Source organism: Girardinichthys multiradiatus, chromosome Y, assembly GCF_021462225.1.
Source record: "Girardinichthys multiradiatus isolate DD_20200921_A chromosome Y, DD_fGirMul_XY1, whole genome shotgun sequence".
Taxonomy (NCBI): domain Eukaryota; kingdom Metazoa; phylum Chordata; class Actinopteri; order Cyprinodontiformes; family Goodeidae; genus Girardinichthys; species Girardinichthys multiradiatus.
The window spans coordinates 33,682,318-33,705,374 of NC_061818.1; the positions used below are offsets into that span (position 1 = coordinate 33,682,318).

General features: G+C 38.6%; 2 protein-coding genes across 3 annotated transcripts; both read left to right on the top strand.

Annotated features, from left to right (window-relative positions):
- Window positions 1-508: 508 nt before the first annotated feature.
- LOC124864177 (uncharacterized protein PB18E9.04c-like) lies at window positions 509-14,873 on the top strand. The gene is made up of 7 exons (XM_047358843.1): window positions 509-663; window positions 10,100-12,613; window positions 12,891-13,064; window positions 14,124-14,222; window positions 14,308-14,417; window positions 14,502-14,560; window positions 14,654-14,873. Exons 1-7 carry the CDS (start codon window positions 612-614, stop codon window positions 14,871-14,873), a joined length of 3,228 nt encoding a protein of 1,075 aa, XP_047214799.1. The 5' UTR covers window positions 509-611.
- A 25-nt stretch (window positions 14,874-14,898) lies between these two features.
- si:ch211-198m17.1 (protein HEG) lies at window positions 14,899-21,329 on the top strand. Of its 2 annotated transcripts, XM_047359649.1 has the most exons (7): window positions 14,899-15,027; window positions 17,019-17,061; window positions 17,180-17,217; window positions 17,301-17,388; window positions 19,338-19,530; window positions 19,941-19,973; window positions 20,252-21,329. In XM_047359649.1, the coding sequence occupies exons 1-7, from the start codon at window positions 15,000-15,002 to the stop codon at window positions 20,378-20,380; spliced, it is 552 nt and encodes a 183-aa protein (XP_047215605.1). In that variant the 5' UTR covers window positions 14,899-14,999; the 3' UTR covers window positions 20,381-21,329. The 2 variants fall into 2 exon arrangements, with proteins under 2 accessions (XP_047215605.1, XP_047215606.1); XM_047359650.1 differs by lacking the exon at window positions 19,941-19,973.
- The last annotated feature ends 1,728 nt before the right edge of the window (window positions 21,330-23,057 follow it).

Sequence of the window (23,057 nt, forward strand, 5' to 3'; positions counted from 1 at the left end):
TAACAGTGAAATTACTTAATAATTCGGTGATGACACTGATGCTGTGACTCCTTTAACCATCATTAGCAAGTGACTGTGTATGGCCATACAGTGACCCTGTGCACACCCACTCCCTGTTGGCTTCCCATGCAAATAAACTAGACGGTATTTGTTTGGGGTTAACTGATTGATAACTTTTTGTTTTGTTTTTGGAGTGCTTGTGGCAAAAAAGATTCAATAATTTCAAACAGAAAAAATCTGTTAAAAGCTTGAGGTTTACAACCCTGCCAATTCAGCCTTGGGTAGGGTTTGTACCCTGTTGTTTTTTTATGTAAACACTGAGCTACAAATAAAGTTTATTGTAAAACAGTCTTTAATTGTCCAGCTGATGCCACAACTTTGGGCGGAGCCTCACAACTTCAGTACAGTAATGATGAGTGACAGGAGAGTGAGCCAATCAGAGCAGGCGCTGAAGCTTGTAACAGCTCCCCGGTAGAAGCCACCTGTAGTAGCCCGGAGGAGACACCGCCTGGAACGCACCGTTATATCCCCACAGCGGCGGACGGAGCTCCTCAAAACCGCTGGTTCTTCTTACAGAGCAGTTCCGAAAAAAAGCCCCACAGAGCTGAAACATGTTTCTACGCTACCTGCTCGTCGTTGTTCTCTCTGGGGTTGTCACCGAAGGTGAGTGAAGTTTTTACCCTGAATTAGAAATGCGTGTTCGGGTCAGACTAGAGCTTCAGATGAAGTCAAGAACTGATTTAGATATTAGTTATAACGTCAAAGTAACAGTTTTTAGTTCAAAGTCTCAAAAACAATAAGGTGTTTTTATTAGCAACAGCAGTTTTCTTTTTCTTTTTCTTTTTTTCAGAAATATTGTGGTATAATATATATATATATAATATAATAATATGTGGTGTTTTTTTCGTATACGTAGCCTGATCTACAAGACACTTTTAAATTCCCTTAAAATTAAAGAAAACATTTGATCTCTTTTCATAAAGCAATCTAGGAGCAATCTGTTAAAGACTTGCTAATTTGTTAGCAGTTAAAAAAAATCTTAAAAGATAAAAAAGAAATTCAATTGAAACTTTAAAATAGTCCAACGATTATTAGTAAATGGTAAATTCAACAATAAAATAGGATTAAAATGAACAAATGCATATTTTTATTTTCTTTTTGGACGTTTAAAGGCCATCATGGTAATAAACATGTTTTATTCAAAATAAGGTCTTATAATGTAAATCTTTGAATTAAAACGACTTTATTTTTTTCATTTAAAATCAGAAACTTTGGTTTCTAGTAGTTGCCTAGGTGTAATGCCTGAAAGTATGGACACAAGTATATTATAAACGTCTGTACAATAATATATATGTAACATAAATAATATACATGTTTTTATAAGTTTTCAGTTATCTGAGCTACTGTTTAATAAATGAAGGCAAGTTTAACAAAAAAAAAAGTCTGATTTTTTCTGTGTTTATGTGTGGTTTTGGTGTACTGGCTACACATTCCTAGGCAGGATTCCCTTAAAATAGTCTCGAGCCTGACTCACTGCTCCTCCAGGGTGGCTCAAAGCTCTCTGAGGATGGACAGAGGCCAGTGAGGAGGCATCGGTCAAACAACAGCCGGCTCTCCTGAAGCTTGGCTCCCGTCAGAGTTCTCTCTCTGGCCTCTTGACAGCCCAACAGAGCTGGTTAGGGAGGTTTCAAGTCTTCTTCAGTGTGCAGTCCGTGACCAAATCCTTTGGTCACTTTATATTTTCGAAAATTCTGAAACGTCTCAAAGCTTGCTATATGAAAACACAGACCTGGTCATGTGCTGGGAGTCCTCAGGCTTTGTCTCCTTTCCTGTCATATGGTTTCTTGTATACACAGCGTTAAACGGCAGATCCAGGGGCGGATGAGAGCCTCCTCACTTTGGGGTGTGTGTCTGAAAGAGATGAGGAGACCTCCTGGGGGCTCTCCTCCTCTTCCTTTCTGAGTCCGGCGCCACACTTTGTGGAGCACCCCGATAATAAACATCATGTATAGAAGAGCTGAGCAAATGACTTTAAATGACGAGCTGCATCATGACTCCACATGTGTCATGTTTGGCCCACCAGTCATCATGAGCTCAGAAGTAAAGCATGAAAGACTTGCTGTGGAGTTAAAAGGCAGCAGAAGGAATTCAAGTCAATTTTATCATGATCATTTTATGTTAAATGTTAAAACAGGCCACACCTATGTTGGTACCTTATAGGTTATTGCTTTTGGTAAAATGCAGGGAAAGTTGTCACTTCCTCCCTGTTTTTCTGTGCTTCCACTGTCCTATTACGCTTCCCCGTATCTGCTTATCTTCCTCATTCGCCACCCCACGCCCAGCTCATATTGTCATTTAGTCCACATTTCAATTGTTGCTGTCTCTGCGCCGGCCTCTTCCCCTCAGTGGCTGCGTGTCTTCAACATCCTGTTGGATTAGACCTGATTCGGGGCAGTAAATCTTGTCCTGTAATTGGAAAGCATGTGCTGGCGGAGCTTTAATTGGATATGATATGTGCAAAGGACCTGCAGGCGAGCTCTTGCTCCAGGGAGCCATCTGTTACCTCTGAGTTGCAGTAAATGAGGTCTGTTTGCCCACATGCACAGAAGTCCTTTCTGTCTACCACCTCCAGCACAGGAAGCTGCTTGAATCAGAGACTGTCTGATTAGCAAAGAAAAAAGCAGCAGAATGGGACGATCAGCTGGAATAAACGGAGCTGATATCAGATACTAGATCTGCTGTGCTGCTACCACTCTAAATCTCGCTGTCTTCTTCATACCAAGATTCTTCGCTGGATTGCAGTTGTGTGTGTCGGGCATCAGGCCGACTTTTCTGCAGCAGTCCAAGTTGGGGGGGGAACATGACAGCTCAGATGAATAAGAGTGAAGATTTTTGCTTTATTTTATCTTAGCCACAATTTATTGTTCATAAAAACAAAACATGCCTTCATCTCTGGATTAATTATTAGAGATACATTATTCAGAGTTATGCCTATTTTGTTCTCAAAGAGGTAAAATGGCAGCCCGACATCATCAGGCCTCTTTAGCTCAGTTTCTTAAACTCTCATTCCTTAACTGAAAGATTAGTTTAATCCAAGCTGTCAGATTCTCTATTAATCACATTATTTAAATAATACTCTCATATTTAAATAACGCTAAAAATGTAAAGGAAAATGGAACTATGTTTAAGATTGAGGTCCGTTATATTGTTTTAGAAAAGTTTTAATAAAATTCTTAGTTTATATACTCTTTGTACTCATCATCGTGCTTCAGATTAGGTTTCTTTGGCCTTGGTAAACACTAATGGGAGCAGGGATCTCCTAATTTTCCCATTTGTTTAGCTTTAAGCACCGTGAAACAAGATGAGTTTCAACCTAATTCTCCATAAATGTAATGTTCAGTTCCATTCGTTTTATTTATGTTGTGCCTTTGTACAACAGAAATAATCTTATCTTTATTATAGTTTCAGCTTCTGTTATGAAAACCAAGCAGGATTTATTCTCAGGGAGTGGCAGAGCTGATGGGAGGTTGAGGGTGTGTGTGTGTGAGGAATTGGATCGGATGGTCAGGTCATCTGCAGGTACTTCACAGGAGTGCCATTGTGTCACATGAATAAATATCCCCTGAGCTGCAATGCAGAGCTGGAACATGAACAGTGCAGCCAAAGCCGGACCGCGTCTGTTTCTGTTACTGTAAGGGATCTGAAAGGCGGGGAAAATAGAAATCCTATCTGCAACATTCCTATAACACACTTCTTTCTTCTAGGCCCACAAAAGGAGAATTGAGGCAGTTTTTGAGACATCCTCAAAAGTAGTGGAGCAAAGCCGGAGCTTTGGAGGATCCACATCCTCCTAAGTGGGTTTTTTACTGGGCGACCTTAGACCCACTTGTCCCCCAGCCTGACCCAGTCATCTCTTTTGTGTTTGCAAGAGATTATCCGCCTGTAGCTTAAATCCTTAAAGCCAGGACTCACAGTTAGACATGCAGTGCAGAGTATGTTTTGAATTACTCCACTGTTTCAACATTATCATATTGGCTTCATCAATGGGTTTTGGATTGTCTTTTGGTGCATAACTTCATATCACTGCATGCAGTTAAACCCCAAATTATTCATACCCCTGGCAGATTTACATTTGGTTCAACAAGATATTTGTTGCTGATAGAAAATTATTTTCTATAAAAAGAAAAAATATCAAAAAGATGGGATATATTTAAACCAACATCTGTCAGGGGTGTGAATAATTTTGGGCTTATTTATATGATAGAGACATTTAACTCAACCATGATGTGATTTGAGCTAACTGTATGAGGTGTGAGAAATATCTGGCCTACAGTGAGGTATGGGGAAGTAAAAGAAAGTCTTTAGTAACTTAATCGATTTATTTCTATCTTAATATGGAACCTCATTTATGCTGTATTCTGTTGTCTCCATTTATGGCTGACATTTTCCTGTCAGTGAATATAAGGAAGCAGATCTGACAGTGAGAAGAGAAGCACACTGTTTATTTATGCTGTTTATCCTCGCACATAAACTCTTATCTCTCTGCCCTCCTTTTGTCTGCCATTTCCCCTTGTTTCTAAACATAGACTCTTGGGTTTTTATGATGTTTGTGATAAGGCTCCATCATGATTACCTGAATCATTTATGATCATCAATTTGCAAGAAAGGTTTGCATAGTTTCAATTTTATAGGCTCACAGCTTTAGGGTCATATTAAAATATATGATGTTGCTTTAGAACTGCTTAGATTCAAAAAGCTCAGAACAAATTACAGTAAAGACCTGCAGAAACATGTTTTATGTGTTCTTATTCAGTCCAATAAAGCAAACGTTTGGAAAATATAATGCAGACCTAATCTAATCACCTCAATTGGACAAAAAAATCTGGATTTTAATTATGTATTTGCAATCAAAAAAGTTTATATCTGATTCTTTTGCCATTTTTAAAGTATCATCTATGCATCTTGTCTTTTAAAGCAATATATTTGACTGAAATCTCCTCAAAGAATGTAACTGCTTGCGCTGTTTAGGTTTCTACAAAGGAAAGGTTTAATTATTGGAGACCATGTGGTTCATTTTCGTATACTTTCTCCATTTAGATTGATTAAAAATATTTATATTCAACATAAACCTCATCCACTTTCATCATTCAATGAGCAACTAAGGTGACCCTCAAGTGGACACATCCCTGACCCTGTAAAACCCAGCTGAAAGAAAAACACATCTGTTAGTGGACAAAAATAAAGAGCAAATAAAAAATGCACAGTCTTGATGGTAAGAGTGTGCCTCAGGCTAATATTTTATTGAAACACCTTTTGGTTCAATTTCAGCATTCAGTCTTCTGTGGTAGAAGTCTATCAAGATGTCATGTCTGAATTTTTCTAAGATTTAGAAACTCTCTCAGGTTTTTAGGCCATATCTTGTCCTCAGCCCTCTTCAGGTGACCTCGGATTTGTTTCTGGGCTCTTGTTCACCTATTTCAAAACATTAATTTTCCTCTAATGAAGCCATTCTTTTGCTGATTTGGATGTACGCTTGGACTCATTGTGATGCTGTTCATTTTCAGCTTGACACCTGAAGGTTTTGGGTCAAACTGACTGAAATTTGGAACTGTTCATCCTTCACAAAACTACAAAATCATGATGCTTTCACCACAGTGTTTTTACTGTAGGGGTGATGTTCTTTTGGTGTTGCTCCTTGTTTTTGTGCTAAACATACCTTTTGGAATCATGACCAAAATGTTCAATTGGCTTCCATCAAACTTTCTCTAGTAATTAGACTCTTTTTCTGGTAAATTGACCAGGATATGTGTCTTAAATTATATTACACTCATTGTCCAGTTTAGGTACATATTATAATATTGTCTGTATTGTGTAAATATTTTTTCTGTTATTTAATTTCCTCATAGATACATAGATACATACAATCTTCTAAATATTTGTAATAAAACAAACATCTACATTGCTGCATATTTTTCTACCCGGCCAGTTCATATTTAATTAAACTATGTATAATATAGCACAACTAACATATATTAGCTCTAAGATGTGCTACTGAGTAGCCTGTTGTGGTATATTGCTTTTGTAAATTTAATTGCTGTCATTGGTATGTATTTTGTTGTTTTTGTATTGTGGTAGTTATGTAAGTATTGGAGGTTTAGTATCCAAAATAATATTCCTAGCCATTATTTCTCTTCAAACTTATGCATTGGATAAAGGATATAAAAGTGCAAAAATAATCTAAATGTTTCTAGAACAGCTGAACTTTATTTCTGCTTAATCCTATTCACTATAATTGGTGTCAGATGTGAACTCCCAAAGACTAAATGCTGAAATTGAACAAAAAGGTGCGTCAGTAAAGTATTAGTTCAAGGTTGTGCACACTTCGGCAGCTGGTTATTGTATCTTTATTGTTTTACATTTCCCCTCTTGCTGGTTTGTTTGATTTTCACTTGAATCACACATGATATTTGTGGAAAGGTGGAATGAATTATCATGGTTTTTAACATTTTAACGGAAATGTTTACACTTTGAGATCTACATTATGCCTGGGACAGATATGGGCTGCTGTAGTGACGTGAGTCACAGACCCCTGACTTATCTATAGGATTGAAAGTGAATAAAACTGGGAATTAAGTTTTAAGAATTTAAACAATGGCTAAAATGGGATTATTTTCCATAAGGCAGATAAAGCACAAACGTTTTAAATTTATGCTCGCTGTAAAGCACACAATGAAATTCTTAACATTCAAGTCAGCTGCACATGGGGATACACAGGTCCTTGGGAAAAATAAAATAGCCTAATCAAAGCATGGTCAGCTAGATCTGATCTAAGAGTTTTTCCATTTTTCTCCATCTATTGTTATCCTCCATGACTAGTCCTATGTATTTAAGTCCTAATCCTAAACAGCCAGTCTCAGAGTAAGACTTCGATCCCATACTATGATGCCAGTTGCTGGAAGTTACATATACATTTTTTTTCAAGTGGTGCAGGTGTGTGTTATGTCAATATAGATGTGATGTCACTGGGTGTGTGAAGTTTCTGGTTCTTAATCTAAATAAATATCGATTACTAAGTGATAAAAATGTTTGCTCAAACAAGGCCTTGGAGACGTTGAATATAATCAGATCAAGCTCTGGATCTGATATTAGTCTTGATATTTTCACCGCTCCCTTTGAGATAATAAAGTTGTCCAATTGGCTGTCTGTTCCTTTCTCTGGCTTCTGAAATGCTATCCTTCAGTGCATGCAGATGAGTACAGGATACAAACAAGACCCCCTGCTGCTATAGCTCAGGCAGCCCCAGAACTCATTTTGTTCCCCCAAAAATACAAAACTTAGGGTTGGAGCAGACTAAATGGTAACCGGTTTCGGAACAAATAAGAGGCAGCTACCATCGGTAAACTGGTCAGATGAAGTTGGCAGAACTTGTTGGTCGCTGTTCATTTTAAGTAGGTCTTATCTGCTGAGTCACATCTAATGTCAACATTTAAACACAGACACAAGGTTTTACTGCTTTCTGTGATTATCAATGAGACTTACAGTCACTTACAGTTGAAACTAGTAAACTAAAATATCACAATCATTTTATTTGGCAATTTTTTAGAGGTAACAATTTTATTTTGTTTTGGTTCCTTGCTTCAATGCCAAATGTTTACATGCAAAGGGACAACTAAGCATTTTAACAATATGGAAATGCCCGGATGAAGATGCATTGACTTTCCAAGCTAGTTAACAAAAGAATTGAGTTAAATAGAGGCACACCTGTGGATGGATCTTAAGGAACTACTTCAGACAGTGATCCCTTGTGTGAAATCATGAATGAATCAAAAGAAGGATATCAGAAAGAGAATTGTGGACCTCCACAAGTCTGGTTCATCCTTGGTTTCCAGATGTCTGATGGTGCTAAATGCAAGTGTTTTGCCAAAATGACCTTCATTACCTTTTGGAGGAAAAAGGGGGAAACTTAAAAGCCTCAGCACATCATCCCATCCGTGAAGTTTGGAGGTGGCAGGATCATGTTGTGTGAGTCTTTTGCTGCCGGAGGACCTAGGGCACCTCACAAAATAAACAAGGAAAGAACATTGTGTGGAAATATTGAAGCAAGTTCTCAACCAGGGAGTTTGTGCTTGGGCAGAAATAGGTCTCACGTTTGTTTTAAAGTGGCTTAAAAACAATAAAGCCGATGTTTTTAAAGGGGTTGTCACAACGTTCTTATCTCTGTCCTTTGACAAAAATGTGTAGGGATCTGAAAAGGTGTGAAACTATTGTGAGAAATTTCTGGAAGGACACCCAAAACAATTGGCCCAAGTCAAGTTCTATCAATGTATGGTAGTAATTTCTTGGTACATTGGTAGACAGTTCTACCAATGTACCAAATGTATGTCAACTTTTGAATTTAAAGCAATAATAAAAAACATTTTAAAATTGTTATTCTGGTATGAATCAAATATACAGGGGTTGGACAATGAAACTGAAACACCTGTCATTTTAGTGTGGGAGGCTTCATGACTAAATTGGACCAGCCTGGTAGCCAGTCTTCATTGATTGCACATTGCACCAGTAAGAGCAGAGTGTGAAGGTTCAATTAGCAGGGTAAGAGCACAGTTTTGCTCAAAATATTGAAATGCACACATTATGGGTGACATACCAGAGTTCAAAAGAGGACAAATTGTTGGTGCACGTCTTGGTGGCGCATCTGTGACCAAGACAGCAAGTCTTTGTGATGTATCAAGAGCCACGGTATCCAGGGTAATGTCAGCATACCACCAAGAAGGACGAACCACATCCAACAGGATTAACTGTGGACGCAAGAGGAAGCTGTCTGAAAGGGATGTTCGGGTGCTAACCCAGATTGTATCCAAAAAACATAAAACCACGGCTGCCCAAATCACGGCAGAATTAAATGTGCACCTCAACTCTCCTGTTTCCACCAGAACTGTCCGTCGGGAGCTCCACAGGGTCAATATACACGGCCGGGCTGCTATAGCCAAACCTTTGGTCACTCATGCCAATGCCAAACGTCAGTTTCAATGGTGCAAGGAGAGCAAATCTTGGGCTGTGGACAATGTGAAACATGTATTGTTCTCTGATGAGTCCACCTTTACTGTTTTCCCCACGGTGTGGAGAAGCCCCAAAGAAGCGTACCACCCAGACTGTTGCATGCCCAGAGTGATGGTTTGGGCTGCCATATCATGGCATTCCCTTGGCCCAATACTTGTGCTAGATGGGCGCGTCACTGCCAAGGACTACCGAACCATTCTTGAGGACCATGTGCATCCAATGGTTCAAACATTGTATCCTGAAGGCGGTGCCGTGTATCAGGATGACAATGCACCAATACACACAGCAAGACTGGTGAAAGATTGGTGTGATGAACATGAAAGTGAAGCTGAACATCTCCCATGGCCTGCACAGTCACCAGATCTAAATATTATTGAGACACTTTGGGGTGTTTTGGAGGAGCGAGTCAGGAAACGTTTTCCTCCATCAGTATCACGTAGTGACCTGGCCACTATCCTGCAAGAAGAATGGCTTAAAATCCCTCTGACCACTGTGCAGGACTTGTATATGCCATTCCCAAGACGAATTGACGCTGTATTGGCCGCAAAAGGAGGCCCTACACCATACTAATAAATTATTGTGGTCTAAAATCAAGTGTTTCAGCTTCATTGTCCAACCCCTGTAAATAACTTGGGTTATTCTAACTGACCTAAAACAGAAAATGCTTTGTCTGAAGTAATGTTACACAGTTAGTTCTGTACTCTGGTTTTGTTAATGCACACAGACTATAAATCTAAGTTTGGATAGTTTGGAAGTTGTGGAAATCGAACTAAAAAAAAATCAGAATCTTGTTCATTTTACATTGTTACATTACAGAAAAGCTTTCCTCTGATCATTTCAGTTTATTTTAACCAATTTGTGTTTTTTTGTTTTATTTATTTATTAAATCTACGTTTGTTTGCTTATCCAACTGCCTTGAAGGATAACAAAAATCTGTCTAGCGGGAATCTACTTTTAATTTAAGATTTAACTATTTTTTTCTGTGCTGGGCACAAAGAAGATAAAGTATAATCAGATGTTTTTTATGCTTTTTTTTCAGCTATAGAAACAACAATGCAGCCACCTCTTACCACAACTATTTCCAGTGCTACAGCCACAAGAGCTGTGACAGCTGTGACATCCTCAGCCCCTTCCCTGGACGCAATCACTGCAGAGACAGTCAACAGTACTGAGAAGATCACCACCCTCCTGACCAACCCTCCGACAGCTCCAATCACTGGGGATACCACATGGACAGCGGGCCTGGAGACGAAAAGCTTACCTTCTAGCCAGATTCCAAAGGAAACTGCTGCTACTACTGCAACTCCTCCGCCCCACAACACACCATTCTCTCCAACAAGCAATGCTATGACTCCAATTGTTCCGATAACACCTACAACCAATGACCAAACTACACAAGTTATAAACACAAGCAGCAACACAGCTACAGATGTGCACATGACATCAACAAGCGACAAGACGACCACGCAAGTTCCGACTACGGCGATTAGCGGCAACACAGCTACAGATGTGCACATGACATCAACAAGCGACAAGATGACCACGCAAGTCCCGACTACGGCGATTAGCGGCAACGCAGCTACAGATGTGCACATGACATCAACAAACGACAAGACGACCACGCAAGTTCCGACTACGGCGATTAGCGGCAACACAGCTACAGATGTGCACATGACATCAACAAACGACAAGACGACCACGCAAGTTCCGACTACGGCGATTAGCGGCAACACAGCTACAGATGTGCACATGACATCAACAAACAACAAGACGACCACGCAAGTTCCGACTACGGCAATTAGCGGCAACACAGCTACAGATGTGCACATGACATCAACAAACGACAAGACGACCACGCAAGTTCCGACTACGGCAATTAGCGGCAACACAGCTACAGATGTGCACATGACATCAACAAACGACAAGACGACCACGCAAGTTCCGACTACGGCGATTAGCGGCAACACAGCTACAGATGTGCACATGACATCAACAAACAACAAGACGACCACGCAAGTTCCGACTACGGCGATTAGCGGCAACACAGCTACAAATGTGCACATGACATCAACAAACAACAAGACGACCACGCAAGTTCCGACTACGGCGATTAGTGGCAACACAGCTACAGATGTGCACATGACATCAACAAGCGACAAGACGACCACACAAGTTCCGACTACGGCAATTAGCGGCAACACAGCTACAGATGTGCACATGACATCAACAAACAACAAGACGACCACGCAAGTTCCGACTACGGCGATTAGCGGCAACACAGCTACAGATGTGCACATGACATCAACAAACAACAAGACGACCACGCAAGTTCCGACTACGGCGATTAGCGGCAACACAGCTACAGATGTGCACATGACATCAACAAACAACAAGACGACCACGCAAGTTCCGACTACGGCGATTAGCGGCAACACAGCTACAGATGTGCACATGTCATCAACAAGCGACAAGACGACCACGCAAGTTCCGACTACGGCGATTAGCGGCAACACAGCTACAAATGTGCACATGACATCAACAAACAACAAGACGACCACGCAAGTTCTGACTACGGCGATTAGTGGCAACACAGCTACAGATGTGCACATGACATCAACAAGCGACAAGACGACCACACAAGTTCCGACTACGGCAATTAGCGGCAACACAGCTACAGATGTGCACATGACATCAACAAACAACAAGACGACCACGCAAGTTCCGACTACGGCGATTAGCGGCAACACAGCTACAGATGTGCACATGACATCAACAAACGACAAGACGACCACGCAAGTTCCGACTACGGCGATTAGCGGCAACACAGCTACAGATGTGCACATGACATCAACAAGCGACAAGACGACCACGCAAGTTCCGACTACGGCGATTAGCGGCAACACAGCTACAGATGTGCACATGACATCAACAAACAACAAGACGACCACGCAAGTTCCGACTACGGCGATTAGCGGCAACACAGCTACAGATGTGCACATGACATCAACAAGCGACAAGACGACCACGCAAGTTCCGACTACGGCGATAAGCGGCAACACAGCTACACAAGTTTCAATTACAGCCACGGGTGACCACACAACTACAAATGATCCGACCACACTGACAAGCAACGACACAACTACAATGGTTCCGATCACACCGACAAATAATGGCATGACAACAAATGTGCCAATTTCATCAACAGACAACCACACAACTATGGGTATGACGAGTACACAAGGCAATGATACAGCAAAGCCAACTGAAAACAACTACACCACTTTAAAAGTGTCAACGACACCCATAACCAACGAAGAAACTACGAGCGCACATGTCACAATCACAAACAATGACACAATGACAACTATAAGTTCAGCTACCTCAAAACAAAACATTACCACACTAACGACCTCTGCTGACACCTCCGAGACTCCTGACTCAACCACCATCACTGAAAGAACAACACTCACAGTGGGACCCCCATCCTCTTCACCCACCTCCAGCCCTCCTCCTTCTAGCACCTTCCCAGACAGTAGCAATACTCCGACTGAAGGTACTAAACTTGGTACTTTTCATGGCATTTCTTTAACAGTGTAACAGTAATTAGAGGTAATAGCATATTAGCAAGAAAATAGCTGAAAATATTTTTGATTGAATGCATTTTTGTTGAAATAACTGCTTTTGATGGGCATGCTTTGAAGACGCAGACTTTTATGAAGTACTGTTTCAATCAGTATGCTTTGTTCTGCTTACCTAATCAATTCACATATTTGCTATGTTATCTGTTTAAATGTTGTCGGACTGAGTGGGTTTAATTTTTGATGATTTAGCTGAAACCACTACTACTACTCTTCTAACAACAAACTCACCACTGAACACCCCTCTGAGCACCAAAACCCCAACCACCACCGGTGGTACCACAGAGATTGTCACCACTCTTCTAACAACAGGCAGAACCACCACCACCAGCAGCTCCAGCACCGAGGCTCTGCCTCCTGTCATTGGTTTGTGCCATTTTCCTTTTTGTTTGACTGTCCCTAGAAACGTAACAGTTTCGTCAGACAAGAGCTACTCCAACAGAGAAATGTATTTCTATCATTAGTCATATTTAGAGTTAGAGCTGCTCATCAGACTGGCTTTGTTAGAAAAGGTGTTTGTCTTCTTACAAAGTTCAGTGTACAAATCCTGGGTGATATACATACATTAAACATTTCGCATTTCATTACATTATGTGCATAGATGTGCACTTTTGTAATATTTAGCTTTTTTGCTGCCACCTGGTTTGGGTAGCCAGTAGTTATTCAGTTAACTGTAATTTGTAACACTACATGCTACACATAAGATGCATGCTGCATTCCTTCCTGAAATGAGATCAGTACTGAGTTAAGTGAGTTTGGTTACATGTCTGAAAACCAATGGAATATGCTGTGCTAACTATTGTTAGCAATACAAACAAAAAGCCTATTTTTTTTATTTACGTGTTCAAACACTAAAGGAAGGGGCTCACAAAAAAGGGATTTTACAGTCATTTGTTCATCACTGGTTTCTGGAGACACAAACTGCAACAAGCTCATATTCCAGCAGCATGCAGTGGCAGCCAAGTACAACTTAGACTCGAGGAGCTGCCTGCAGAACTCCAACTTTCCAACTATGGCTTTAGTGATCATTTAAATTTGTTTTCCTGACTTGGAAATCTGGTCTTCTGACTTAAAAACAAAGGCACAAAAACTATTTTGAATACAATGAATACTGAAAATTTTCAAAACATTAAGCAGAATTTATGACAAATATTTTTTTACCTAACCATTTACTTAGATAATTGATATAATAGTGAATAATAAATTGTAATGAAAATAAATATAAAATAGTGTTAAATGTTTCTTTTACATAGAAGCAGCCTAATGAAGTAATGAAATGCCTCTACAGCCCTATTACTAGACCTAGTTCCATTTATAAATGTCATCAAAATGGCACTGAAAATATAATTTTATCTTCTTGTGAGCTAAAAACAAATAATAATAATGATAATGTTTAAAATATACTGTCTTAATTTTTCTCCACAGTGTGTCCTTCAGTCCCATGTCCTGTTCAAAGCGTCTGCCTCAATGGCACTTGCCAGTGTCTCTCTGGCAACTACTTACAAGATGGACATTGTGTTCCTGGTAAGACCCCAAATATAATGAGGCCTATTCTGTGACAGAGATTACACTCTTCGGCAGAATGTAATACTTTTTGTTGTTTTTGCAGCACAAGTATTCCCATGCATGCTTCATTTCAAGTTGATCACATTTCATGATCAAATGAGTGACAGATCCTCCAGGATCTTTCAGAGTACAGCAGCAAATATCTCAGCAGCGGTGAGTCATGAGATCTTGGACCATTGAAGCACCTTTTCAAGATGCTTATTTCTGCTCATTAAATTGTAGTTTTATCCGTTGTAGCTCAGAAATGTCCTCAAAAATGTGTCTGGTTATCGACAGTCAGAGGTTGCTCAACTCAAGTGAGTATACTTTCTTCCTGTTGCTGAGCAAAGACTTTGCCTTTGCGTAGCATAGACTAACTTAACTGCTGGTTATTTTTCCTATTTCTGCAGACAGGGAAGTGTGATAGCAAGCGTAAATAACATCTTTGAAAACAGCAATGCCACTCAAGAATGTGTTGATAACGTCATTGAAGGTGCTGTAAGAAACTTCACAGGAGATTTTGCTGGTGCCACATACACAGGCAAGAACTGGCTCCATGCTTTGCCTTTCCTAAAACAAAGACATGAAGGCTACATTACTTCAGATTATTTTCTTAAAATTTTCTTTTAATTTATTTAATTTGTTACAGCAACAAATCTGTGTGAGGTGGAGCCGTTACCTTGTGATGTCTCTAGCACAACATGCACACAGGTCAAAGGCCAAGCTTTTTGCTCCTGTAAAGAGGGCTACATCTCCATGGTCTACTCCAACATCAGCTGCAAAGGTACATGTTGTATCTAATGTGTCATATATGTTAAATATTTTTATGGCCTTTACATTGTTTTGTGTCAATAATAATAAATTATCATATAAACAGGGTGTTTCAAATGTATTTCTGTGAACTCTCCCACATTTACACTTCACAGAAACAAGACATTCATGTGTTTGTTGGGATTTAATGTGATAAACCAATACAAGGTAGTACATAGTTGTGAAGAGTAAGTAAAATGAAATGTGGTTTTTAAAGTTTGTTTTTACAAATAAAAATGTGTAGATGGAATATGTTTTCACTCCAGCTACCTCTAGTCAGTACTTTGTAGACCTTTCTCTGCAGTTACAGCTGCAGTTCGTTTGAGGTATGTCTCTACTAGCATTGCACATCGAGAAATGTAATTTTCAGTTCATTCTCCTGTATAAAATAGTTCAAATTCAGACAGATTGGATAAAGAGCATCTGTGAACGTCAACTTTCAAGTTTTGCTACAGATTCTCAATTGGGTTTAGGTCTGGGCTTTGACTGGGCCATTCTAACATGTGAAATTGCTTGGATCTTAATCTTTTTATTATAGCTGTGCCCATATGTTTAGGTTTTTGTTGTACTGCTGGAAGGTCAACATCCGCTCCACTCCAAGATTTACCTTCTAACAAGTTGTCTTCTAGTGTTGACCGGCTTCCTCGTACCTGCTCAGGAAATCTGACCAGGAAATCTTCTACAGGTTTCCTGTGTCCCCTACATGACATGTCGCAAACCTTAAATATGAGTTCTCCTGGCTTCCTTCAATAATGGCTTTCTTCTGGCCACTCATCCATAATGACCAGATACATATAGTACACAATTAATGATTATTGGGTTTATAGATTCTCCTAATTGAATTATAGATCTCTACAGCTCCTCCAGAGTCACAGTGGGGCCTCTTGGCTACTTTTTTGGGAAATCCTCTCTTTACCCAGCCTCCAGTTTAGGTCGATTGATAAATCTTCGTTGGTGTATAGTTGTACCATGCTTATTCCATTTTCAGATGATGGATTAAGACGTTAGCAGTAAACATTGTCCTGTAAGATGTTCTATACTTGGAATTTTCTTTTTTTTTACCTGACCCTGCTGTAAACATATCCATAGCTTTCTCCCCAGCCTCTCTGCTGTGTTCCTAAGTCTTCACAAGCTGTTTGTCCATTGATGTTTTCTTGTTAGGCCTTCACAGAACAGCTGGATTTAGGCTGAGATTAAATTACACATGGAGGTTACTATTTACTAATGAGGGGACCTCTAAAGACAATCATTTGCAAAGGATTTTTTTGGGTTATCAGAATAAACAGGGCTAAATAGAAATGCACACCCCCCTTCTCAGATTTTTATTTGTACATAACTGGAAAACCATATATTTTTTCTTTCCCTTTAAATCATGCACTACTTTGTTCCATAAAATTCAGACAAATTACACCGAGGCTTGTGATTGTAATGTGGCAACACGTGATTGCTTTTAACATACACTGTATACATTATTAAAATGTACTGACTGTAAAAGTGGACAAAGTTAAATGTTCTTAGCTGATCTATAGTCTAGAGAACAGTAACAGTATGCTCTCTGAGCATACTTCTGTGTGGGAATGAGGGAAAAAAGCAACAGGGAGTTTAACTCAAAGGCAAAGTCAAGAGCTGTAGCCTTTTCTCCGTGCAGACCCTTAGCCCGATCTTCATTTATCTCTCTAATCTATTTCTTTTTAACTGGGATGTTACCCTGGAAACATGAGGAGGAATCACCGCTTTGCCTCTGAGCATGCAGGGTTGTGACCAATGAGATCAGCTGTTGGAAAATCCATAATTAAATACGTTTCAAACAAATTCTGCTAACAGTTTCTTTCCCAAGGAATGTACTGTTGTGTGTTTGTGTTGCCTGCAGAGTGCAGCCGAGCGTGGCGAGCCTGAAACTGTAGCTTGTTATGCTCTTTACTAAAAGACATTGTGTAGCTGAGTTGTTGTGTTTCTTTTTTGCAGCTTGTCCAAGTGGGCAGCAGGCAGTGGGGAATACATGCCGGACGTGAGTACACACACGTTTCACACACAACTTTGATTTGATGTTAAAGAATTAGCTCCCCCAGGTGGACTCCTTTGTAAATGCAATAGATGCTGCTACAAATATGACTGTTCTGTTTCAGATGTCCATTTGGGTATGGTGGTTTCAACTGCAATGACTGTAAGTGGCATCATGATATCAGAAGAGAAAGTATGAAGCTGAACTTTGAGTCTGTTGTGCAAACACTTTACCTGTCTTTGCAGCGTCTCTGCTGGCAGTGGTGGTCATCTCCTGTGTTTTAGGAGGAGTTCTTCTTATCCTTGTTCTGGCTTTGCTGGTTTACTGCTGCTGGTAGGAACCGTAGATATTACTTTTTAGACCCTCTTTAATGTCAGCACTATGTTAAACTGTGTGGCTTAGTTTATATTCAAGCTATTTAGTACCGTAATTTTTTTTTTCTGGCTATTTCTTCCCTGTGTTTGACACTGGGTTGTGTCATCTGTGCAGGTATCATGCATCTTGGCCAAAATCTTTTGTTATGAAAGAAAATCTATGGTTGCTGTCAATATATTGCTTTGCTGATATGTCACTTAAGTTCATTTTGCGCTCAGTTTATTTATATAGAGCCGATTCACAACAAAAGTCATCTTAAGGCACTTTACAAGAAACAGATGCAATTTATATATATAAATATATTTAATTTAATCCAATCATATAGACATATTCAGACATAACAGACATACCATCCCAAATCAATACCAGGTATGATGCATTCAAGTTCAGCTTTATTAACGATTTTTTTTTTTGCCAGTGAGAAGATAAGATAGTCTAAATAAGGAAAGCCAGCCGATTGCAGATACTGACTTTGCAGCAATCCCTCACACTCAGCTTGCCTTTTACCTGACTTTTCTAGACTGCCATTTCGCTGCAGCAACAAGTTATGTAGCCAGGCATCTTCCATCATGTGGTTTGACGTATTTAAGGGCTGTATGGTGTTTAAAATTACACAATGTGATTAACAGCAAAATGATAGTATATGATATTACTTTACAATAAACTAAGCTGCACAAGAGACAGTACTGGGTAAAATTTTGTAAGTCTCTAATTTCTTTATACGTTGCTTCCAATGAGCCAGACTTTCCTGTTAACCATTTAAAAGGATTTTGATCAGTATTGTCGAAGCTTTTCTTCGAAATTTGGAAATGTCACTTATTTTCAGTCCACTCCTTGTATCTGACCATGTTGTCGCAGCATGTGTAAAAAAGGGAAAAGAGTAAAAGCTGAATATCATGTATTTTAGAAATAAGGACACAGCACCTCAGAGATGGATCATCCTTCACAACATTCCCAAAAGAGTTTCATACCCTCTGTAACATCATGACTTGGGGTTACTTTTATTCAGATGGAACTAATGTTTTTGTCAAGGTGGATTCAATTCCAGATCAAAACAGCAGTCACTTTTGAACCAAAACTGTCAGCAGTCTGTTTGCATGCTGAAGATGAACACTAATTTTATTTTTCAGGATTATAGCACACATTTAAAACTGCATAAGAAGAACTTCATGAGAGGAAAGATAAAGTTTTGGAATGGCCTAGTTAGCCCAAAACTAAATTAGACAGATTCTGTGCCACAGTACAGTATTAGTTTAAGGGTGTGTGCACCATTACGCAACAAGATTATTACAGTGTTTGATTTTCAAGATGAACTGAAAAGGGATAAATATCAGATATGTGGGAGAAGTTTTGAAATTATCTGCTGTTTTGTTTTTTATATCACAAACATTTTTTTATCCAGCAAGGTTGTGCTGTCTCAGCAACATTGTGTCAAGAGGGGAAGAGGTGCTATGGCTCTACCAGCGGCAAAAGTCAACGAAAATCCAATATTGTCTTCAGTCACATGATCCGTAATCCTTTTTACTGTATTGCTCTTTTGGAAACTTACAGATCAGACTCTTTTTGGAGTTTGTTCCAAAAGTTGTTGCTTCATTTTAACTTGCTTACAGTGTTAGAAGAATTAAAAAATAGTTTCTTCTTTGAGTTATCTGTTATTTAGCCACACCTCTCCACAAACAAACCTTAGTCTTAAAATGGTCAGGTCCTGGAGGGAAAAACGGTGAAAAAGCAGCCAATGTCAACCCAAACAAAAAGTTTAAAAGACCTTCTGAAAACCTATTGGCTACTTTAAATGGTCAAAAGAATGTCTGGCTCCTTGGAAACATGTTCTACATTAAAATTTAAGTAAAAGAATAAAAATAACACCAGTCATACATGTTATATTCTCTCCTCTCTGTGTTCATCAGGAGGAGATGCTCAAGGACCAAGCCTAACAGCAACACCAGTCCATACTCTGAGAACTTGAACAAATCATGGCCTATTACCATCACCCCCATCCCGCGTGCTAACACTAACTGGACTTCAACAGATTCCATAGAGATGACACAAGGGGGCAGCACCAACACACTGGTGGACAAAAAGCAACAAAGCAATGGCTTTGTAAGTTCAAACATTTGCTCCTATCTATCTTGTCTTTTGCTGCTTTTTTAAAGAAAGGCTTTAGCTGCTCCATCATCACTTCGAGCACACACTAACTTTCACCAGAACGCAAACTTGATTATTTGGTTTTAATAAAGATTAAAATTAGGCCCCACCATGTTACAGTGTGTTTCCTGCACCTGCTTTTCTGTACAGTTTAGACAAACGGTAAGGGTTTTTGACCTGCAAATCCACATGATGTCATTTATCACTCTAAATGATTAAATGCACATTTTCATACAGCACTGTGCATACGTTTGAAAACATATGTGTGCATTTAATCCAATCATCCAGAATGTAAATACAGTGCTACTAGCATTAGCTCCCAACCCTGCTCCCTGCTTTGCCTGACTTACAGTATGTTGCTTTAGGGGTCTAAGCTGACGCCAAAAGGATGGATAAAGGTAAGTTATGGCTTTGCTCTGATTTCCCTCGATCCCCCTTTCTGATAATTTAGACAGCATGCATGCACAATGGTTGTGGCATTTCAGGGTGATGGGGAAACCTCATCAGTTGTTTTCATTGTTCTCTGGGTCGATTGTAGCACATTTAGTTACATGAATAGCAATAAATCAGTAGGGTTATCAGTGTATGTTTGGTTTGTTTGGGGTTTTGGGTCTAAACATGTCAAGTTACCACTGGTTAAAAACAATGACACTTTGTGCTTCCACTGACATTTCAGTCAGGATCGTATGATCTGAACCCAGAGGAGATGAAGACTTTCAAAGGTAGAAACATGTCCCGTTACTCGTATCTGGTCGAAGGGCACGAGAACCCCTACTTCCTTCCTGGTGATGAGAAGAAAAACTGAGATGACAAAACTCCACAAAGAAATTATGATCAAACTCTTTGGGACAACTGGCAAACTTTCTGAGCAGGAATATGTTATTTATAAACACACTTCCCATCCTAAACCTGCTTGGATTGATGAGGAATCATCTATATGCTGAAAAAAACTGCAACCAAAGGGATTCAAGTTGAGATGTTTTTATCATGCTATTTTTTATGTAAATGTGTGAATGATGTCTGCCTTTAAGAAGCACAGCCAGTAGGTGTTGATGTTGCTCATTAATTATAAACGCAGTTCTTTTTTTTCCTTGAAAGAAAATCGCCCTGTAGTTTTTTAATAATCATGCTTCCTTTGCTGATTGCACAAAAGTATGTGTGAAGATTACTTCTATTTTGATCTTTTCAATCAAAGGTGAATTGAATGATGGTTTGATTAAGTTACTGTAACTAATCTTCAGTATCATAGCTGCTCAGAGAAACACATCTTGTACAACTAAAGGGGCTGGATCCCTGGTTTGGATTTAAAAATATTGTAGCAGTCTAATGCTGAGTATTGCAGAATGTGCCTGGTTTAGTCGTCTGTTTTACAAATAGGAAACATTATGCAACGCTGGTGATAAAGCCTGTCTCCTGGATGTGCCAATTATCATTTGTATACTTTTTTTGGGGGAGAATCTATATTAATATATTTATGTTTTTGTGTATGGGGCAATGTTTTGTAAGTGACAATTGTTTTGTAAATATGTTAAAAAAAAATTGGCTGAGTGTGTCTGTGTGTGTGTGTGTGTGTGTGTTTGTGTTTGTGTGGGTTGATTGGTGAAATAAAATATTTTAAACACAACAAATTTGTCATGTTTGCTGCAACAAAACACCCCAACATAAGGAGTTTTTTTCCAGTTTATTTCTGGTTTTTATTCCTTTGTTTTGTTGCTATTGGAATTCCAAAGGCTCCAAATGTCTTTAAAATATTAAAATGCCCTAACTTTTCAAATAAATAATTTATTTGTCCCATTCAGTTTAACTTCCTGTTTTATTTTGAAATGCTCTGTGTTTTGTCTCAACTGCCTGTTTTTCATCTACGCTGCTGTTCTTAATTAAGTTAATCACTCCACACCTGAGTCACAGTCATCTCACGCTCAGTGCGCTCGGGGATTGTTTTAATGTGTTTTTCTTATTTTGAATGTATCTTAAATGTTGTTTTGAAGTTGGGTAAGCGCTTTTACTGGGACATATTTTCCTTTGGTTGGCTGCAGCTCCTTATTTGACCTTTAATAAAGGTTTGTAATTCTTTTCAATTTTACCCAGTAAACCAATACAACTTATAGCAGGTATTTTACGTATTTATAGTCCTGTACTATGATGTATAAAATAAGCTAAAAACTGCAGAGTTTCTACTGAAACTTAAATGTTGTTTGATACCTTGGGGAAAATTAAACATGCTGCTCCGAAAACAAGTTTTCCAGTAATATAACTACTTATCAATACTTTAACCTCAATTCTAGATAAAAATACATTGCTTTTACACTTTGTGATAAAGTTCTTAGAAGTTTTTTGGGACAGTTTTATCCACTTCATATATTGAGAAGGCTTGAGTAAAAGGCATTTTGACTTCAGCTTAAAAAGTATAAGTGAATCTCAATAAATTAGTATGCCGGGAGTATTTTAATAATTCAATTCAAAAAGTGAAACTCTGGTATGTGTTGATTACACACAGACTAATATATGGCCAGTGTTCATTTTTTGATGTTTATTGCTACATAAAACATAAAATAAAAACAAGGAGGATTAGTTGGAAGCCAGAACAAGTTGAGGGTCTGCAGGCTGAAGGGAGCTACAGTACACAATGTAGTTTAATGACAAATGTCAGATTTATTTCAAGAATATCACTATTTCTAAAATCAGTTTTAATGCGTGTATATCAACAATAATTTATAGTTGTTTATGTTACCTTCACTAAATATTAAGCTTTAGATAAAATTATACATATATATATTTATAGAGAACATAATCTTTTTCTCAGATTTATCGATGATGACTGAGAGAATTTACCAAAGAAAAGAGAAGTTTCTGCTCAAATACATTTGTTTCCCTATTTTACAAAACATAGCAGCATACAAATCTAAAGCTTTTGAATAGAACAACAAAAAAAAGCACATTCAGTGCTTTAATTTGTCATTTATTAAGGAAAAATCAAAAAGATGGAGTATAGGAATAGAATATATGCAGATACAGCTTAACTATAGATATCTTTTCAACATACAGCATCTAAAGCTTTTCTAGATTTTGTCACATTACAACCTCAAACTGTAAAATATTGTATTAAGATTTATGTGATTGACCAACGCAAAGTAGCACATAATTGTGAAGTGAAGAAATTTTCTTTTTACAAATTGAAATTTGAAAGATGTGTTGTACATGTATATTCAGTTAATACAGGTCCTTCTAAAAAAATTAGCATATTGTGATAAAGTTCATTATTTTCCATAATGTCATGATGAAAATTTAACATTCATATATTTTAGATTCATTGCACACTAACTGAAATATTTCAGGTCTTTTATTGTCTTAATACGGATGATTTTGGCATACAGCTCATGAAAACTCAAAATTCCTATCTCACAAAATTAGCATATTTCATCCGACCAATAAAAGAAAAGTGTTTTTAATACAAAAAATGTCAACCTTCAAATAATCATGTA

Bases quoted from the DNA above. Each gene is read 5' to 3' on its own strand.
- LOC124864177 (XM_047358843.1), top strand. From the start codon at position 612: ATGTTTCTACGCTACCTGCTCGTCGTTGTTCTCTCTGGGGTTGTCACC. The intron at 12,614-12,890 runs GTACTAAACTTG...TTGATGATTTAG, and splicing joins TAGCAATACTCCGACTGAAG to CTGAAACCACTACTACTACT. The intron at 13,065-14,123 runs GTTTGTGCCATT...TTTTCTCCACAG, and splicing joins GGCTCTGCCTCCTGTCATTG to TGTGTCCTTCAGTCCCATGT.
- si:ch211-198m17.1 (XM_047359649.1), top strand. From the start codon at position 15,000: ATGGTCTACTCCAACATCAGCTGCAAAG. The intron at 19,531-19,940 runs GTAAGTTCAAAC...ATGTTGCTTTAG, and splicing joins AGCAACAAAGCAATGGCTTT to GGGTCTAAGCTGACGCCAAA. The intron at 19,974-20,251 runs GTAAGTTATGGC...CTGACATTTCAG, and splicing joins CGCCAAAAGGATGGATAAAG to TCAGGATCGTATGATCTGAA.